General features: G+C 51.7%; 5 protein-coding genes across 5 annotated transcripts; 3 read left to right on the top strand and 2 right to left on the bottom strand.

Annotated features, from left to right (window-relative positions):
• Window positions 1–5,762: 5,762 nt before the first annotated feature.
• Window positions 5,763–7,067, top strand: NEUTE1DRAFT_143622 (uncharacterized protein; the record flags this gene model as incomplete). The annotated part of the gene is made up of 1 exon (XM_009849183.1): window positions 5,763–7,067. One exon carries the CDS (start codon window positions 5,763–5,765, stop codon window positions 7,065–7,067), a length of 1,305 nt encoding a protein of 434 aa, XP_009847485.1.
• A 3,283-nt stretch (window positions 7,068–10,350) lies between these two features.
• NEUTE1DRAFT_74892 (uncharacterized protein) lies at window positions 10,351–13,340 on the bottom strand (the record flags this gene model as incomplete). The annotated part of the gene is made up of 4 exons (XM_009849184.1): window positions 10,351–11,200; window positions 11,408–12,925; window positions 12,992–13,187; window positions 13,278–13,340. 4 exons carry the CDS (start codon window positions 13,338–13,340, stop codon window positions 10,689–10,691), a joined length of 2,289 nt encoding a protein of 762 aa, XP_009847486.1.
• Window positions 13,341–15,201: 1,861 nt separating this feature from the next.
• NEUTE1DRAFT_134193 (uncharacterized protein) lies at window positions 15,202–15,564 on the top strand (the record flags this gene model as incomplete). Its single annotated transcript, XM_009849185.1, has 2 exons — window positions 15,202–15,215; window positions 15,309–15,564. 2 exons carry the CDS (start codon window positions 15,202–15,204, stop codon window positions 15,562–15,564), a joined length of 270 nt encoding a protein of 89 aa, XP_009847487.1.
• Window positions 15,565–16,426: 862 nt separating this feature from the next.
• On the bottom strand, window positions 16,427–16,711 carry NEUTE1DRAFT_115622 (uncharacterized protein; the record flags this gene model as incomplete). The annotated part of the gene is made up of 1 exon (XM_009849186.1): window positions 16,427–16,711. One exon carries the CDS (start codon window positions 16,684–16,686, stop codon window positions 16,429–16,431), a length of 258 nt encoding a protein of 85 aa, XP_009847488.1.
• A 35-nt stretch (window positions 16,712–16,746) lies between these two features.
• On the top strand, window positions 16,747–18,201 carry NEUTE1DRAFT_74896 (uncharacterized protein; the record flags this gene model as incomplete). The annotated part of the gene is made up of 1 exon (XM_009849187.1): window positions 16,747–18,201. One exon carries the CDS (start codon window positions 16,747–16,749, stop codon window positions 18,199–18,201), a length of 1,455 nt encoding a protein of 484 aa, XP_009847489.1.
• Window positions 18,202–18,621: the final 420 nt, after the last annotated feature.

Raw genomic sequence — 18,621 nt, forward strand, 5'->3', positions numbered from 1 at the left:
GGTAGGAGTGCAGTCGGTCCCGGGATTAAGCGGCCGCAATCGGAGACCTAGCGCCGCATAGTTACATAGCCGCCGGAGTACTAACCACCGTGCCGTACTTGAACATCTGGGTAATCTCTAGTGCTACCCGAAAGTGAGGCGAGTGCTGCCCAAAGGGTACCAATGCGCGAACTTTCTTGGGTTAGGTGTAGTGAAAGGGGCGGTTGAAGGTCGTATGAGCGAGACGGAGATTGGGGTTCATTCGTCACGGGTGGTTGGGTCATGATAATGGACGCAACTCGTTCGCTATTCGACGGAACCACTGGCTACCAGACGAAGAAGTGCGAAGCTCGACTATGAGTTCGTTTTCCGACCAAGCAGAGAAGAGAAGCGCATATTCAATGGATCTGGTCCAAGCTGCCTTGAGCCCTATGAGCATGATGGTGTGGGTTCCATTCTTAGTGCCACGAATACCCATCCGACACTGTAACAGCTGGTTATGCATTATCAGGACTCGGCACTCGAGTTTGTGCAGAACAGATGCTATCTTGGTTTTGTTGGGACTTCATGCATGGCTAGAATGTCTGTGACGATGGGATGGCTTGTCGTAACGTCGAGGACCTTGCCTGTAATAGGTGCTTCATCTCGAAGAAAGCCAAATACATTGCTTGACCGCTCTGTGGCTCATTGAAAGCATATGAAGTAACTACACCCCGTATCGTGACTCTTGGGCGCCATTTGTTGGAGATACGATCCGGAGAATATGATGAACGTAGTCTCAGACCGGCGGTCGGAGGGTAGCTGAACCGTATCCTGATGACGAGAGCGGGTTCTGATTCTGAGCCACATTGCGGCGGGGGGGAATGGGCATAGTCATCGCTGACTGAGCTGCCGGGTGTTGTGTAGCTCGACAGGGACGAGAAGTATGCGGCTCTGCCAGATTGCTATTGTAGCAGGACGATCGGAACGCAATGGTTCGTGTTGATGGACATTGTTCGTGTTGTCAATTCCACTTCCCTGCTGCCTGATGGTCAGTGAATACTTCTAGGCAATACGATGGTATACGCAATCTCTGGCTGCGCAGCCTCAATGTCCCGTGAAAGTGTATATGAGCTGGAGGCAAACTCCAGCCTCATGTTGCCCCCAGCTGAACTCAGCTGGACAAGTTGTCGGTCAAGGTACGTACCGTCCTGATTTTCCCGTGAGGAATCCCACGTCCATATCGTATGCTACCCAGGCATGACTTGTCTTCAGTATGAAGCCATATCAAAAGTTTCCCCAGCCATGTATGTGGTCCATGTGGTCCGCGGCTTGGTATTGTTGTTGTTGCGTCCACTGGTCGGAAGGCGCTGAATTCACGGTCTACAGCGCTGTTGTGCCTTGCCATGCTCCAAGCCTTTCGGTTGGGTACGAAATGCTTGGATTTGACCAATGGGAACCCGCCAATTCGGATAGGGAATACCGAATCGGGAAGGATACAGTGTATAGGCGCTAAACAGCACGTTGCAACGACGGCGGGGATGCCTCTATATCCGCATCGTCAAGCGCCGCTTCCACGCAGCGGGATGTAGCTTGGAGGCGAGGTATCGAAGTGGGAGCGGTGTCCCTAACAGATATTAGAGATGGTTTGATCCAATTATCCATTTTTATCCCCAAACACCTGACGGACCGTATTGCGTGTCTCGGTGGAGGTTGAGTAGTGAAGATGCTTGGATGGTTACGTGGGCATTCGCAGAAAGGAGATTTGGTGTTGGACGAGGATCCGTGGAGGTGACCCTGGAGATGGCGGGGACGGGCCCTGTAATTTGGTGGATACCCCACTGTGGTAGACTGGAAGAACTGTCGAAGGGTCAGCAGGCAACGACATCATTCTCCGTCCGTCATTTGGACCACGAGTCTTCAATGTCAGCAATTTGTGGGACATTCACGTTACCGGATCCTGGTCGAGCTGGACTTTGGGTGAAGGGTCGGCTTTTGGTCCTTCTCGGTGACGACGAACATGTGTCGCAGCAAATCGCAGTCACGGGTTTGGAACTGGGGAGAGAGGAGTGTTTGATGGCATGGCAAGCAGAATACAACGTATTTAGTATCCAATGGTATCAAGGTACCAAACAAGACATCAGGCACGGATGTAGTCAAGACGTGTCTCATAGGGCTGAAGGATGGTGAAGAGGGTGTCGAGCCGTTGCCAGAACTTGGATCGTCGGAACCACGAAAAGAAAGGAAAAAGGGGGACACGGGTAGGTAAAATCAGGATTCGTACCCGACCGAAGCGACCCGGCCGTCTGCAGGGTAAGCGACATAGACGAGCGCCAAGGTCAGCATCTGATAGCATCATGTTTTCGCTGTTGTTGGCTCGGGTGCCGCGGGGTCTCGATGTGGTGAACTGTCACTTGTGAATTGAAATGTGACTTTAGCAAGCACCGACAAAGGTAGCCAACCTAATGACATCGGTTGATTAGAATAATTGAAGTTGAGAATGATCGGTGAGAAGACGTGGAGATCTTGGACACCTCCACGTAAGCTGTTTGAGATGGAAGGAGCGCCTGGGAGGGCTGCAGGCGGAATGGCGCAATGTGGGTGGGGCACATTGACCGTTACGGGGGCGCTTTTAACCCGCAAGAAAAAGCAAAGCAGGCACCACCACCACCTTACCAAGAGACGAACCACCAGCTCCAGTCATGACGACCACAGCAAACATTGTGTACCTGTCTCCCGATCGTTCTTGTTGTTCAAAGTAACGTCAGACCGCTTGTTTGATGTCCAAAGATACACTCTATGGTGGCGACTTTTGTTCCCAGATTGTGCGGCTGGAATACGTTGTTCAGCTGCCAAGTCAAAGGCCTCCCACGGATGCTTCCGACCTGAAAGGAGATCTACACCACTGACACGCGGAAGCACGGTACCTGAAAATGCCGGCGGGGGCCGTTCTTCTTAAATCAAGATCAGTTTGAAGATGAAATACGACATGTGATTGACGAAAGCCCTCTATGAGCCTCATCAGAGCAGCTGAAAGTTGGTTCTTTCAGTAGCGGAAGGGTCAAGACCAGCCCTTTTATTTTCTGTCTCCTCTACGCTACCTACCTAGGTACCTTGACCAATTACATTCTGTATACCAATTTGAGGAGGAGCAACGATGTGGCTCAGGTCCAACCTCTACTCGACCAGCTCACCGCCGGCCGCCTGACGAGAAACAACACGATGATCACGAGTGTCCGAGTGTGGTGGTGGCTCATAGGAAGGAGCATCCGTGGGCTAATTAGCCCCACTGAGGTTAGGAAAGAGCCCCTCTTTTTTGTTTTCAATCGGGCCCGGGCCCCACCGAGGTCGGACCGTCTCCTCCCACTTCTCACTTCTGCCTGCAGTCGGTGTTCAGTGGCTTCCTTCCACATGAATCCTCAAGAACACCAAACCAAGATCCCAACCATTCAAGCTTGGCAAATCCAAGATCACATCGTCCGCTTTTCCCTTTCCATTGGGTCCTTCAACTTCCAATCCATTGTCGTAATCGCAAAGATCCCTCTTCACAGCCCTGCTAGACACGACCATCCGAGCTGAACCAACGACCTCACGGCAATTGATCAGCCGCCACGCGCCTGTCCAAGATGATACTTTGCATTCCTTCTGTACGAACGATGACCCAGTCCCTCCTCGCGTTACGTCTCCTTGAGTTGTAGTAGCGCCTTTTAAGGCCCCCGACCCAACCACCGCTCCCAGAACTTCATCCGAGCCGTTTCGCGTACCGCAGATGGTAACAAGGCACCACAGGGCTGCATGACCAAAAACAGTCCATGTATCATCACTGGCTGTCGTACTCGAATCTCCCGTCTTACTCCATCCTGCCACATCCACTGTACGCAAAGATCGGTTGGCGTCTAGTGCCCTGTCTCTTACCAACAAACTGGTTGTACATTAGTGTGGCCGCCGACCCAGTGACCCACGCGCTTCGGAGTCAGCAAGGCGAATCGGCCCAAGTACCCATCAGTCGATAACAAGGTCTCACGAGGGGACAACACATGCAACAACCAATGCCAATCTGGGAACACTGAATGGGCGTGTCAAATGTGCTACTGCAGACAGACGTCTGTGGCGGCTCATAGGGCTACCAAGACAGGGGATTGGTGCACTGGACACAGTGATGTTCAGGCGCTGTACTGTCACTACAGCTGAACCGCTGTTCGGTGGGTTCCATCAACACCAAACTGTCGCTGAACACGCACTGTTACGGTGCCATCAAGGCTTGACAATCGGCAACCTAATGAAACCCCCGCATTTTTTGGATACGGTCCAATGCTGGTTTGATGGTTGGCTCGAGACCTCGGGTCAACTTGCCGAGGCGTTTTCATACTATGAGTAAACTCTTCCAGGATTCAAATACACCGTATTGGTGCCTTTCGGATTCGTACCTGGCCATTCATTGAGTCCTGGAAAGATTTGGGACATCTCGTCCAGCGTACCAGGAGTACCAAGCTGACAGATAAACCAGCATTAGGTTTATTCCACCTGGTCTTCTAGTCAAGCGAAGCACCAAGCGATCCCTGGTCGTCAAGCCCTGTCTGGCCTCGGCATAGAGTCGCTTCCATTATCACCCACAATCGTTAGGGCTGAACTCCACAGCAGGACCCAATGAAGCATGGGACATGCCGGACAAGCTGGAATGACGATGGGCCACATCTCTCGGAACTTTGACCTCGCAAGGTCTGGTCCAATCACGCTACTTCGTCCTCAGATCCCCTTGCATGGATTGTTCACATGAAGCCCAGGTGCTTAACCTATGCCAGAGTCTCTTGAGCAAGCGACAAAGGGCTGATAGGGCTGGGAGAATTTGCCGCCCATCACAGAAGGACGCCTGCTTGCCGCGTACCACAAAGTTGCAAAAGCCGGCTAGTCGACATATCACGGCCTGTCTGCTCGTCTCGCCAGATAGCTCATGCACGTCTCTTCGCCTTAACCACCGACTCGCCCAAAGCCCGAGACACGGTCGAAATCGGAGGTTTGAGTTTGGCCGCCCGTTGCCTCGACCCTTGTCCTATCCAAGGAACCTCGAGGATGCTGACCATCCTCCGATGCCTAATTAACCCTTCTTCGTTAGTGCGATCCAGCCCCTGCTGAGATGAGATGCCCCTCGTTTCCGACCCATGTTTTCTCTTCAGACATTACTCTTTTTCCGGAGAGTATTCCTTTGGCGTTACACCTCCACGCACTTTCCATGACATTCCTCCCAGGTGCAAACTTGCAGGGATTCCCTGTCCGTCAGAAAAAGGACTGAGGCAAGCACAAGCATGCCAAACCTTATAAGACGCCATGATCACCCGTCAACTCAATTTTCAAGTCCTCATCTTTCGGTCTCCTGTTCGTTTCGAGTCTTCTCCAGCCTGCCTTTGAGCTCCAGTACGGGCTTTGGATATGAGTGGAAGCCCGTCTCGTCCTACTGGCACACGTTATCTCCTCTGTCTTTCTCGGATTCCTCCAGCTCGTCCCTACAAAGATATCCACTGTGATCCTGGGTATAGGAGGACCTAGGTTGTGGTGTTCCGGTTCAGAAAGGCGGCAGTTTCTTCTTGGACAGCGCACCAATAGGTACGTGGTTGTCAAAACGGCTTTGGGCAGCTCAAGATGGATTGCTAACAGCGGTATCTAGGCTAGGTGGACGTCTTACATGTACCTGGCGCATTCACGGTAGGCGGCAGCTAGCCAACCATCGAGTCTGAACTACAGTGTGCATAGCTGCGCTTACATCGGGTAATCCTTCGAAGTGTCTGTCAATAAGAGACACTGTAGGCATGCCCACCATCAATCTCCCTGCTGGTAGTAGCACGCAGTTGGAGCCACGTCCTGCGCATCAGCATCATCTGCGATTCCTTGCTGTCCATGCATATTTGGGCATTGCTGTCACTCTGATCATCGTCACCATTTGGTGTGTCAACCCCCGACGAAGATCATCAACATCCAGTTCGGCGAATTGCGGGAGCCAACCAGAGGTCAAGGAAATCAAGGCATCATCGGGTCGTGTAAAGCTGGTTAGGACAGAGCTCACGGAAGGATCACATCCAAAGAGGTTCAGTCAAAACCTAGTCCTCGCCACGCCCACCTCGATGCACAAACTGTCACATTCACTTTCAAGTGCATACACCAAAGTCCCGCACCCGTCTAGGCATCCACAGACAATGGATGGCGATCAGAACAATCAACACAGCCATCGAAGTGATCCCGAAGCTACAGCATCACGTGGCACCAGCCAGAAGCCCATGTCATCCTCAAGTTCAAGTTCGAGTTCTACTCTCGATCAGCTTCACGGACATATGCCACCTTCCAAGACCTTTACCAGTAGCGATGGAACAACCAGCCCAGGTTTAACGAGTAGGGAAGGGGGGAGGGGACCAAAACATCTGCATACAGAATCCCGTCAGATCGATGGGTTCGGGATATCAACTGCTCAGAGGGAAAATAACGAATTGCACGGTGTGTCTGTTGGTGAGCCTAGACTACACTTTACAACGCCTCCACCTCCACCACCTTTGACACCGCCAACCCTGGACAAGACGGCCTTTGCCTTTCAGCACCGTCAGCCCACATCTGTGGTATTAATTCCACCAGGGTTGGACGGAAGCTTTATCCATCAGCCTGATCTGAACTACATCGGTCACACCTCGTCTTTTGACATCCCCAGCTCGATTCCTGCCGATGCGGCGGCGATACCGCGTCGAAGATCATACACAAAGAGTGTGCCAGTTGGTGTACCTATACCCAGCAGCAGCTCTTCTTTATCAAGGGGAACTACTGTAACATCTTCGTCAGCATTTCATCCATCCAGCGATCTGCCACCATCACCACTATTCCCGCGACCTCCACCAGTTTCCCAAGACTATCAGTTCGTTGGAGGACATATGGAACATCGCGCGTCAGTCGGCAATCGGCACCAGAATGAGACCGAGGTTCATGGGGAAATCATCTCTGTTATCAATGACGATGGGCACGGTTGGCAACGACACACACAGGTGTATGGTGGGGGTGTCTGTCTCGCATGTCTGGGAAATGAAGGCGGATTCTATGGTCCAAATGTACCACTCGAGGATCGACGATATTAGCCCTTGTTCAAGGGCTCACCGGGAAGCCCACACCAAGGAAGTCCCTTTTAGGTTTTGGAGGTAACTCGAGCCTCAGCCGCCGTGCATTGCACTGCAGGCATCCAAGCACAAAGACAGCACACACACATGTATCCAGCGCTCGGTGGGGCAAGTCGCTTCCGGGTCTATGCTGCACCTCCCATAGGCTGAGTACGGTATGGACTGCATACAGGCGTTTGACGAAGTTCTTTGGGAACATCAGCATTATTGGTTCTCTTGTCTTATGCATTGTTATCTTGGTGGGGGAGTTCGCCCAACGATTCACAGCGCCATGGAGTGGGGGTTGTTTCGTTGTGTGGTAGTGTGGTAGAGGGTTCAAGAGGTGTGGTGAACGATGTTATGACCTGTTTCTTTGCAATAGATCTTTGTCTCCTTTCTCCCTTTTCCGCGCAAAAGGTCTTGGTTACAAGTTGGTGATGGTTCCTCAGTTCCAATCCTGTTCGCTATTCTTTGCGATACCCTTCTTCTTGTTACTATCCGGCTTTCAACGTCTAATTTCAGCCCTTCACTCACTATACCTTACTCCAGACAAAAGGAAGTTTTACCTCTCCAAGGGTATCTTCAAGTCCCACATGTTTAGTTGTCGATGCCGATAAGGCCTTGGTTGTATCATTCAATCCTCTATGCACCGCATCTTTTCCATGATTCCAGTCCCGGACTACTGCTTCTCGTTACCATGTCGGATGTCGATCCACTGCATCTTGTTTTTTTCTATTCAAGGTCTCAACCCAAATCACCCAGTCACACAAATTAGATAGACAAGGTGAGGCATTCTCCGCGAGCGAGTACAATGTAACCCTGTTGACAGTTGACTTGCCGATCAGTCTCAGCGCCCACGTGGGGTATGTACATGTAGTGTAAGCCCAAAACGTCAAACAGTCAGCCCTATGGAAAAGCCGCCCATTCTAAATGATGGCCATGTTGCATGCCCACATGTGATGGGACTTGTTTGTTCCTGTTCGGTGTGAGGACAAAATGGTACCTCCAAGATGGATTTTAGGGTTGAAGCTGGATGCCGAATACGGAATGCATCATGGATCTAACAGATGATGGGAACACTCCTCTTCCACCCCTTCCCCATCTATCATACCTGATGATACATGAGGCTTGTATCGGTGTAAAAAGAAAAGAAAAAAAAGAATTCCATCACAAATACTTCCTAGTTGTCGTCATTCATCCCTAGTTGAGGTATCAAAGCTCAAACTCCGAGAGCGTTCGGTCTCGGACTTATCAACCCTTCTGACATTATCTTACCCCTTTCCCCACATCACTCACATTCTTCCAGAAGCCCCGTGCAGATTATGCTATGCAGCTTACGCTCTCCCGCACGGGAAGTCGGGGACGGGGAGGATTGGAAGGAATTCTTGGTCAGACTGTCAGCCCAGCCCTGTGGATAAACCGATTAACCGAGGGAGGCATTCTGGAAATTGGAGAAGGAATGAAGGATTATGCACAATCTGCAGGGGGGTTATAGGTAGACAGAGGTATACCTAGTGTATATGACGTGTTGAACCATACGGCAGGGAGTGATCACGGTGAACGACATCATAGTAGTGAAAGTCTTTATTAATGAGAGAGGAGGAGGAGGGAAAAATGAAGAAGGAGAATAAAGTCCGATTTATATATAGGGTACCACGGGTACCTACCTACCTATATGTGGATCGTATCCACCTGTGCCAAGAGAATGCCAAGAGCTGGTGATAGCTCCAATCTGATACATTTTAAAGGATTACAGTACTGACATACCTACCTACCTACCTCTCGACACTGAAAAAAAGAAAGAAAGAAAAAAATAAAGGCGGGAAATAAAAATGGCAGATTTGGGTTGACACCACCGTCCGGCGTCCATGACTCGGGACATTACCTCGTAACGGTTGTAGCCCACTACCACAGCAATGCGAAGAAGTGCGGTTACTAGTACCTACCGTACGAACGGAACGGGTGCCACCATCTTGGAAAGGACTGAATGCAACAGTGATCCACCAACTTGCCGACGGAGAGATAAAACTTCAATCCGTCGATTCCTTAAGGAACGGAGTCTAGCCGGAAAGGGATTGCAACTTGGTCAGTTGTTGACTACCTATACCCGGTAACGCGCAAGAATTACCAGACCAGCATGGATCACGCACACCACACACCACACAGCCTGCCGAAGGCATTGCACTAACAGCGGACGGACGTAAGGGGGGCGGTAAAGGCGGCGGCAAAGGCGGACTGCGGACCGAATTGCGGACTGCGATTTGTAGAAAGAACGGGCGGAGCTAGGTACCTAGGTAAGCTACCAAGGATCGATGTCGATATTTTAAACCCGAGGTACCGAGTGTCAAAGATTTACCTGGGGTATCTACCAATTCGTACCTACGGGAGAACAAGGAAAAGGGACACAAGTATGTGCAGTGGAAGCGGTACAGGTACCTCTACCTACCTAGGTAAGGTACCTTGATTATTTGAGAATTAGGTACCTAGGTAGGCTTGTGTGTTGGGGTTTTGTGTCCTTTATCGTGATTTTGCCGCCGATACCTACACTTGTATAGTTCGATATCTCTGCCTACTGTTGATTTACACCGTCGAAATTCCAAGTGAGCTAGGTACCTGGTAGGGTAGGTCACTACCTACCTACTGCTAGAGGGAACGGGTACCTCCAGACGGCCGACAATAAACACCGTGCGGTCCTCTGCTGCCGACCAAGGTGATAAGGTAGGTAAGTTGAGATAGATATAGGGACCTTCAAGTAAAAGAATTGCACAGACTTTTGCTAGGTACCTAGACGAGTGCACAGGAATACCGTTAAGATTGAGGCCATGAACAGAACACAACACAATACAATACAAAACAAGTATGTACACAAATATGAACCCAGTACGCCTTTTGTGTATCGCTTGTAGAGCCTAAGGCTATACCTCACCTGTGATATTTGTGGTATTGCCCTTGCTCTATCTCCCTGAGCGTCCCTTACGCTCATTTTCCTTTTCTCTCCGCCAATTCAATACCGACGTACCATCTACACCGTTCCTTTTTACCATCCATGCCACAACAGCCCGTTTCAAGTTTGAAGAAGCAAAAGCTAGAGTCAAGAGTACCTATGAACCAACAGCAAGATCGATCCAACCAGCCAACCACCCATGAACCTTGCGTGCAAACGAAACCACTAAAAGCCAATGATGGGAAGCAAGAAAGTGAACCCCTGACAAGGGGCCAAAAAAACACACCACAAGTTTTCTAATCCCTAAACCAACTCTTAATAGGAGGCAACCTAGGCAAAACTTGACCCTCCTCCTCTCCATCCACTTCTTCTTCTTCTTCATATTCTTCCTCCTCCTTCACTTGCGGGAGTAGCTCCGCATATCCACTTTCTCCTGCGATCCATCTTTTGCCGCTCCCGTTTCTTCCCGAGTCACCATGCCACACCAGACTTGCGATGCCTCCCTCTACCTCATGCATCGTACATCCCTGACTTGTCAAACCGGAATCCGTCTGCATCATACCATATCCGTATCCATATCCATCATATCCCCACTGCGGGACGTGCGGTCCCTGCGGTCCCTGCCACCACCCCCCAGCCAGATTCATCGCGTCCACGTTCTAAACAGCCGCGATTTCTTGGATTCGTTCCGTTCTTTCCGCTCCAGCTCGACCATTAATCTCCCTTTCCCCATCCACATGGGCGGCAGTGGTCCTACTCCCTCTCCTCGACATGTCTCCATCTCCATTCCCACCCCTCAGCGCAGGCAACACGCTCTCCCTCCTCCCATTACTTGATTGACCTCCTGCGCCGGAACCGTCAGCAGCATTCCCCCCACCGCCGCCGCCCACGGCACCAGCAGGCAAGTCAGTAACACTCTCATCCTCCTGCTCCATCAACTTGATCATCTCCTCCAGGTTTTCCTCCAGGTTCTCTTGCTCATCCGGCGGCAGACACGACATGAGGAGGTGCTTGTACTTGTCGATGCGCTCGCCTGTGCCTAGCATGCCACGGGCTTCGACGTAGTCGTTTTCTGCTGAGCGTTGTTCTTGGAGAATGGAGCGCAGCTCGGCAGCGAGAGAGAGACGGTGGGTGTAGTCGTCTTCCTCTTCTTCCTGGTCTTGGTCTTCGACTTCGGTGTCTTGGGAAGAGGGGCCTGGTTGTTGTTGATGTTGTTGTGCTGCGGCGGGGGGTTCTGGGTGTTCGGCCTCGGACTCGGTTTCGTTTTCGTCCTTGGGCGGTTTGTCCTTTTGGTCTGGTGTGGGGGAGAGTTTGGGTTTCTTGGATGGAGATGATGACTTTGATTTGGTCGAGGTGCCGTTCGTGACTGCATTTGCACGGTCCAGTGCGGCCAACTCTTGCTTCACGGCCTCCTGCACGGATATACGGTTCTGGTGCGTCACGAACGCCAACACCTTATGTCGCGCCGTGGCCATCTCCGCGGCCGTCTTGGCGGCTACGTCGTCCGTGTCGAGGCGGGAGTTGTAGTCGTCGATGGAGGCGGTGAGGGCTTTGAACTCGGACTGGGTCTTGTTGAGAATGCGCCGGGCTTCCTTTTCGGCATCGTCTTTCTCCTTGAACTCACTGTCATAGGTGGCGGTGAGGTCCTTGAGCTTTTGGAGGACCAAGGGCGTGATGCGATTTTGCACCGTGTTGGCCGCGTCGCTGCTGTAGTTCGGCTGTGAGTTCTTGCGGCTCGCGACCATGGACTCGGAGATGGCTTCATGGAAGGCATCATGGCGTTGGGTATCGGGAGCAAACGGGCTGGAGGACCGTTGCGGGAGGTTGGAGCGGGATTTGGAGATGGAAGCATTGAGCTCTTTTATCAGCTCTTCGGCACGTATGCCTTGCTTGTTCGGGATGTCGGTGCTGGCACCACGGCCGAGGAGGGCCCTGATACATTTTCGGGCATCGCGCATGGCGGCGAGGTGGACAGCCGTGTTACCATCGTTGTCCTGGGCGTCTAGAAGCTGTTGTACGAACTCGGGGTGGTGTGTCTCCTGCAGCCTATTAAGGATGATGTCTAGGTAGTACCGCGAGCACGACTGGCTGTTGACACGCCCAATCTTCATGACAGCAGCGTGGTGTATAACTGTGCAACCTGACAGATCCCGGCAATCAAGTGTGGAGAAGAGCTCCTTCATAACCTGCGGAAAGGTCTGTTTCTCGAAGCAGTTGGTAAAGTTGACCGCTCGCATAAACGGTGTCTCTCCTCGTACATTTTGTGCGTCCAAGCTAGCTCCAAACTTCTTCAACTGCCTCATGACATCGACATCGCCCATGGCAGAGGCCCAATGAAGACATGTGTGACGCTCGTTATCGATGGGCCAGTCGGGCTTGAAATTGGGAGGAGGGTCGGGTCGCACGGCCGGCTGCTCGTTTCTAGAGAGCAAAAAGTAGTCGAGTAGTTCGTCACCGTAGACTGCATGCTGCTGTTCCGTCATATCCTCTATCAACTCGTCTCGCTTCCGTTTCCTGTGCCCGGTCGAGAAGTGTGAATGATCGTAGCGGTCGTCCTCGGCCATGTAGGAGGCCGAGGCCACAGTAAGGTTGTCGGGGGTATCGTCGTCGTGCATGTGCGTATCGGCATCGTTGTAGTCTGGGGCTTGTGCAGGAAGACCTTTGCGACCGGGTGGTAAGAAGGTGCCAGGCTGAGGAGGGTTGGCGTTCTTTGCCGACTTACTGCCCCATGTCGGAACAGCAGGCTTGACCTTGGGGGCCTTTGGCTTGCTGGCGTGTCTAGGTGCAGGAGGAGGGCTTTCGTTGCCCGGTTGAAACTCGAAGATGGGTTTTAGCCGTTCGTAGATGTTATTGCGGCGAGCGAGGGCTTCGGCCTGTTCGAGAGGGATCCAGGTGCCTGGCGAGAGGGAATATTAGCAATTGGTGGGAGGTTCACAGAGACTTTTTGACATCATGTTCGCACCCTGGTATCTCCCGTATCCGCCTTGAATCTTCTCGTGGGTGTCTTTTTGTACCTCGCGCTCCAAGATTCTCGTTCGGGCGGGCTTGTCGAAGCCGGCAGCCTTGAGGATGTGTGTAGCGTTGACCCAATCATCGTGGCGACGGCGCATTACATGCTCCTTGAGATCGACACCAAACTGATACTCCCATACTGGAATCTGCAAATCATGACGGCATACGGTTAGCAACATGGTGCGCCAAACGAGCGACGAGGAGGGGACCACGGAGAGAGGTAGAGAGAGACGTACACCGCTATAGGTTGCGCTATAGATTCCCGGTTCGGGGTTTCCCCCGACATTCTCCTTGACCATATCTGAGTTTGATTGATGTCAATGGACAGGCGCAGGGCAGATGTCCCCCGCGATAGGGAGGAAGCTAGAATCGCTACGGGTTGAGCAAAACGTGAGTGGGCTGATGGACTACCAGAAGTCGGCTGCTAATTGATTATGGCTACCGCAAGTAGGGCAGGTAGCAAATATGGAATGCTGTATCTGATCACTGCCTCGTTCAAGCTATCAGAACTCTTCCTCGTCGTGGTGGTTGGCTAGAGGGTTGGAGGTGGAAATCGAGGCACGAAAAGGACGCGGTGATTGCGGGCGGGCGACGCGGTTGACGCGAATCCAGTTAAAGTGCCTGGGTGCCAAGCCCGCAATTCAGTTGAGTTCACGTGACAAAGCGGAGAAGCCAAAGTCAAAGCGCTGAGCAAACGAGGCCTTGGAAGCGTATTTGGACATGACTAACATCTTCCCTGCAGAATTACACGTTATTGTGATAGTGCAACTCTCAAGCGATGCATGACGGAGTTACGAACAGAGCTAGTCTGGCTCATCATCCCAATCATCAACTTCCACAACAAAGCGCAAACAGGTGAAGGCACCTTCACTGCTTTCATGAGACATGGAATTGCGGACACTCCAAGGCCAGCGGAGTCAAAGACGTGCTACGAGCGGCGCATCGTCATCAACTCGTTGCTTGGCCACTGACAACTGCTGTGCAGCATAGCAGCAATGCCTTCTTTATCGAAATCATTGTTTTCCTGCCTTTTATTATTATTTTACTTTGCATCTTGCGGACTTCCGGCTTGTGTAAAATCTAGTGATGTTTTTAACAGCAACATCTCACTCCCCTCTCCATCAAAATTCCCGTGATGATATGGACACAACGACTTCACTTCATAGCGTCGGCTGACATATCTTACATAGCTAATCACCGGTAGATGTAACTTGACCTCTCCAAGTTTTTCGTAGTTGGCATTGCAATTCTTGCGTTGTGTACAGATTTGACTTGGGATCATGAGGTGCATTTTAATACTGTAATGCCATGAGGAACATGTCGAGAGGTGATGAGGCGGTATCCCTCTCCTACAACAAAGGAAAAAAACAAAATGTCATACCTACTGCTGCATTGGATGTTGTCATCCCGATTTGGGTCTTGCAGTGTCTTCTTCGGCCGAAGCGGGTGATTTTACCTGCCTGCCACTCATCGCCCCCTCCGAAGATATTCGCAAGTCCGATGTTTTGTGCATGCCGCCGCTTGAAGCTACGTAGACACTCTCTCACTCGACGGCCTTCGAGCTGCGAACATCATCAACCACCCGCAGGGCTGTTTATCACGCAGTTAGAGATCATGAAAATGTAGTGTCTCTGGTCCGGACATGCCTCCACATGAGGCTTTGCCACCGAGAGGAGCCTTGGCCGGTTGGAAAGATGCAAGACATGAAGGACAGATATCAGCACACGTTCCCAGAGCCCAGGATACATACTTATTCCCATTCTCCCCCTCCTTTCAGCTCTTCCCTTTTTCTCCTCTCCAACCCAACCTCCAAGGTCTTCTCGGAACTTTTCAACAACAAAAGCCTTCCTCCAAGTTTATCACCATGTCTGATACATGTACATGCACGTGTATATCCCTTGACGTCCCAATCGTTGGAGTCTTCTTATTTCTTTTCTTCGCCCTCCCCGTTCTGGCCCTCCACGCCAAGAACCTTGGAGTGGTGTTATTTCCAATCACGGGCGGCATTCTTCTTGGGTTGCTCATCTTTTTTGTTGTTCCGTTCCTCGAAAACCAGGTCTTGTTGTTTCCCATGTTGGGCACCATCGGTCTCCTTTTCTTCATTCTGCCTTGTATTCACGGGGCTTGCTCGGAAGAAAAGCCAGGCGCGTCCAAAGCATAATGGACTCTCAAGGGTACGTAGGCCCTCACCCCCCTTAGTGACCAACGACAGGAACACCTAGACAGAAACCTTTCTTGTTTCCCAGATACTGAAGAAATTGATCTAGTTCCCCCTTAGCCAATAAACGTCGTATTGACCAAGATGACATTTCTGACAAGCCCGCTGGAGTTCCCACAAGCAATGATGGCAACGAACCAACCGCCCCCATCCCCTCAAAAAAGAAGAAGTCAGTGAAGTTCTTACTCCCAGCAACCGAACGACCGCCCCCGCCGAATCGAACACACGACTCCTCGACAACTGAGGGCAAAAAGGCGTTGCGTTTTCTGCTGGACAATGGGGCTCTCTGGCGCCCTAGCAATTAGAGGAGTGTGTTTAGGTTTGTATGAGATTGATGGATGACACGACGAATTTATATGCGGCAGGTTTAGAGAGGCTCCTCTGGTTTTCAATTTTCGCAATAGCAACAACAACAGCAACGCAGCCCAATCACGACAGGAAACATGCCTTCTTTTGGTCATCAGTACTTCTAGCTAGCGAGATTTCTCATCTCGGGCCTTACGCCCCCTTTTCTTATCAATATCGATCACTATCTATCCCCATACATACCTTATCTCTTCGTGGACAAAATAATTGAGACCTTGACATTATGCCTTGGGTGTACTTCCACTATGCATCCAAGCGTTATTGTTACACGTCTGGTCTTGAGTTCTAGGCAACTCCCTGACAGAAATATCCATATAGGACGCTAGCCGATGTCTTTTCGAATTATTATAATCCATATCACAGTTTTGGAATGGCCGTTTTTTTCACTTTCTTTTAGTTTATATATATATTATACCTACATTTTGAGCGGTAGGGAACTGGTTTACCCAACCTGTTGGTTGGTCTCATCCATTTTGTCTCGGACGAGGGCGGGTGACGATGTTATCGATGCATTTACAAAATAATTGTTAGCGAGGTACCCGCTGTAAAACCCGGTGGTCCGCTGTAACCGCGCTATAGCCCCCCACTGCAGTCCCGTGCGTGGATCGTTTCAGCCCTGTGCAGGAACTGGCTTCCCACAAGATCTCAGATTCACGCATCTCATTGGCGAGCTGGCTAGATCCCCCACGTTTCAGTTGGCAAGGAGGCGCACATGCCGCCGTCGTTTCCCGCATTTCGTCCTCTTCCCCTTCCATCTTCCCGAACCCTGATTTCATCTCCATCTGTACAACCACCACCCTCGGTCATTTTGGACAGTCAGCTGTCCCAACTTTCTCCTTGGCTCCTTTCTTCGGATGATTTGTATATTCACTGTCGCCTTTATTTAAATAGAATCTGGAGGGCCATCTGCTCTTTCTCATTGACGCGCTCTCGCTGCTTTCGCCGTCCCTTTTGCTCGTCGCTTCGCTATTAGAATACTCTTTACCCTCCACCGTCGCCATCAAGAAAACATCGCGAACCACCACTCGGAACCGGTACCCGATTGCGACCTCGAATTCCATCACAACACCATCCAATGCGCCATCGCCCCTCGACATTAACGTCCCGACCGTCACCCAACCATGGCGCCCGACACGCACTCCTCCCACTCCCTTCTCGACCCCTCCTCTCTTCCGCACGCCAACTCCAACGATGACCGCGGCCGCCGACGTACCCCCTCCCCCTACCATCCCGTTCTCTACGACTCTGAGTCCAACTTCGACCCCTCAGCCGCCGACCCCTCCCCTTTCTCCTCCTCCGGTCGACCCTCCAACCCCCGCCGCACAACCTCCACCTCCCTTCGCTCCATCACGCCCGTCCCCCTCGCAGCGCAAGCCCTCCACCTCGACACCACGCTCCGCTACCGTCTAGCCGCCTTCTTCCTACTCGTCTCGCTCGTAACATTCACCGTCCAAACGGAGCTCGCTTCCATCGTCCAACACGATCTAGGATGGGACAAGGCCTACTGCATGCTCTACCTGACCCACGGCTCCTGGGTTTTCCTGTTTCCTTTACAACTAGTGGTCCTAAGGTTACTAAAGCGGGAAATGCCCTGGCGTCCCTTTTGGCGGCAAGTGTTATGGGAAGTTCGCGTGGTCGGGTCCATGGTGGAACAACAAAAGCTGGATGTACAAACCCCGAGAAGAAGAGGGAGATCAAGAGGAGGCCACCAACAACAACCAACTTCACCATGGCGGTACCTAGCCTTCACCACAGCGGGCGTCACATGCGCGCTTACCGTCGCTGGACTAAGTTGGTATCTGGCCGTCAGCATGACGACCCCGTCGGACTTGACGGCCATTTACAACTGCAGTGCCTTTTTTGCATACGCTTTTAGTATCCCGCTGCTTAAGGAAAGATTGCACATGGGCAAGATCGTCGCGGTGGCCATTGCGATTCTCGGTGTTTTGATCGTTGCTTACGGCGACGGTAATCCCGATTCGGGCGCAGGCGAGATTAATGGCGGCACCCGCTTCCTAGGCAACATAATCATCGGCATCGGATCCGTGCTCTACGGCCTGTACGAAGTCCTCTACAAGCGCTTCGCATGTCCGCCAGAAGGCACATCAGCCTTCCGAAGCGTTACGTTCGCGAATACCTTTGGGAGCATGATCGGGATGTTTACTGTCTTTGTGCTGTGGATTCCTATCCCCATCTTGCACTGGACGGGGATCGAACCCTTTGAAGTCCCGACGGGCAGGGCGGCGTGGTTGTTGTTCTGGAGTATTGTCATGAACATGAGCTTTGCAGGGAGCTTTCTGGTGTTGATTTCGTTGACGAGCCCCGTGTTCAGCTCGGTGGCGAGCCTGTTGACGATTTTCATTGTGGCCATGTCGGATTGGTTCATGACGGGCAAGCCGCTGAGTGGGGCGTCGATGCTGGGTGGGGTGTTTATTATGATGGCGTTTGGCCTGTTGAGTTGGTCGACGTGGAAGGAGATGGAGGAGGAGGAGGCGAGGAGGAGAAGGGTGGTTGCCGCCGGTGGTGGTGGGGAGGAGGAGGTGGAGGATAGTGAGAGTGATAAGGATGAGGTTTAGGCGGGCTTGGTGGATTGCCCGTTGGGTTTCGTTTCTTTTTCTTGTCTTCTGGCGTCTTCTGTTTTCTTTTGTGGCTGTTTCTTTGGACAGACAGGACATAACCGTCTTACGATAGAGGTGGCCTAGTACAGGCCGTATCAAGAGGGTAGGGTGCTTGATCTTGGCTATGCATTTAGAGCACTACATGGCATTTAGAAGGTTATTATCTCTCGCATATTAGGCACGCGTCAAATACACTAGTCTATACCCTAGATGACTCGGTATATTGACAGCCTTGGCAATTCTTCTTTTCTAATCGACTTTTCCTTTCCCTTATACTCATCGTGATACGATCAACACAATATCGCCCTGGATACCGTGCCCTCAGTGGGCCGCTGGGTTACGACTTCCCTCCGAGTTTCGACCACATCCGCATATGTT

This window comes from Neurospora tetrasperma, assembly GCF_000213175.1.
Source record: "Neurospora tetrasperma FGSC 2508 unplaced genomic scaffold NEUTE1scaffold_1, whole genome shotgun sequence".
Lineage (NCBI taxonomy): Eukaryota > Fungi > Ascomycota > Sordariomycetes > Sordariales > Sordariaceae > Neurospora > Neurospora tetrasperma.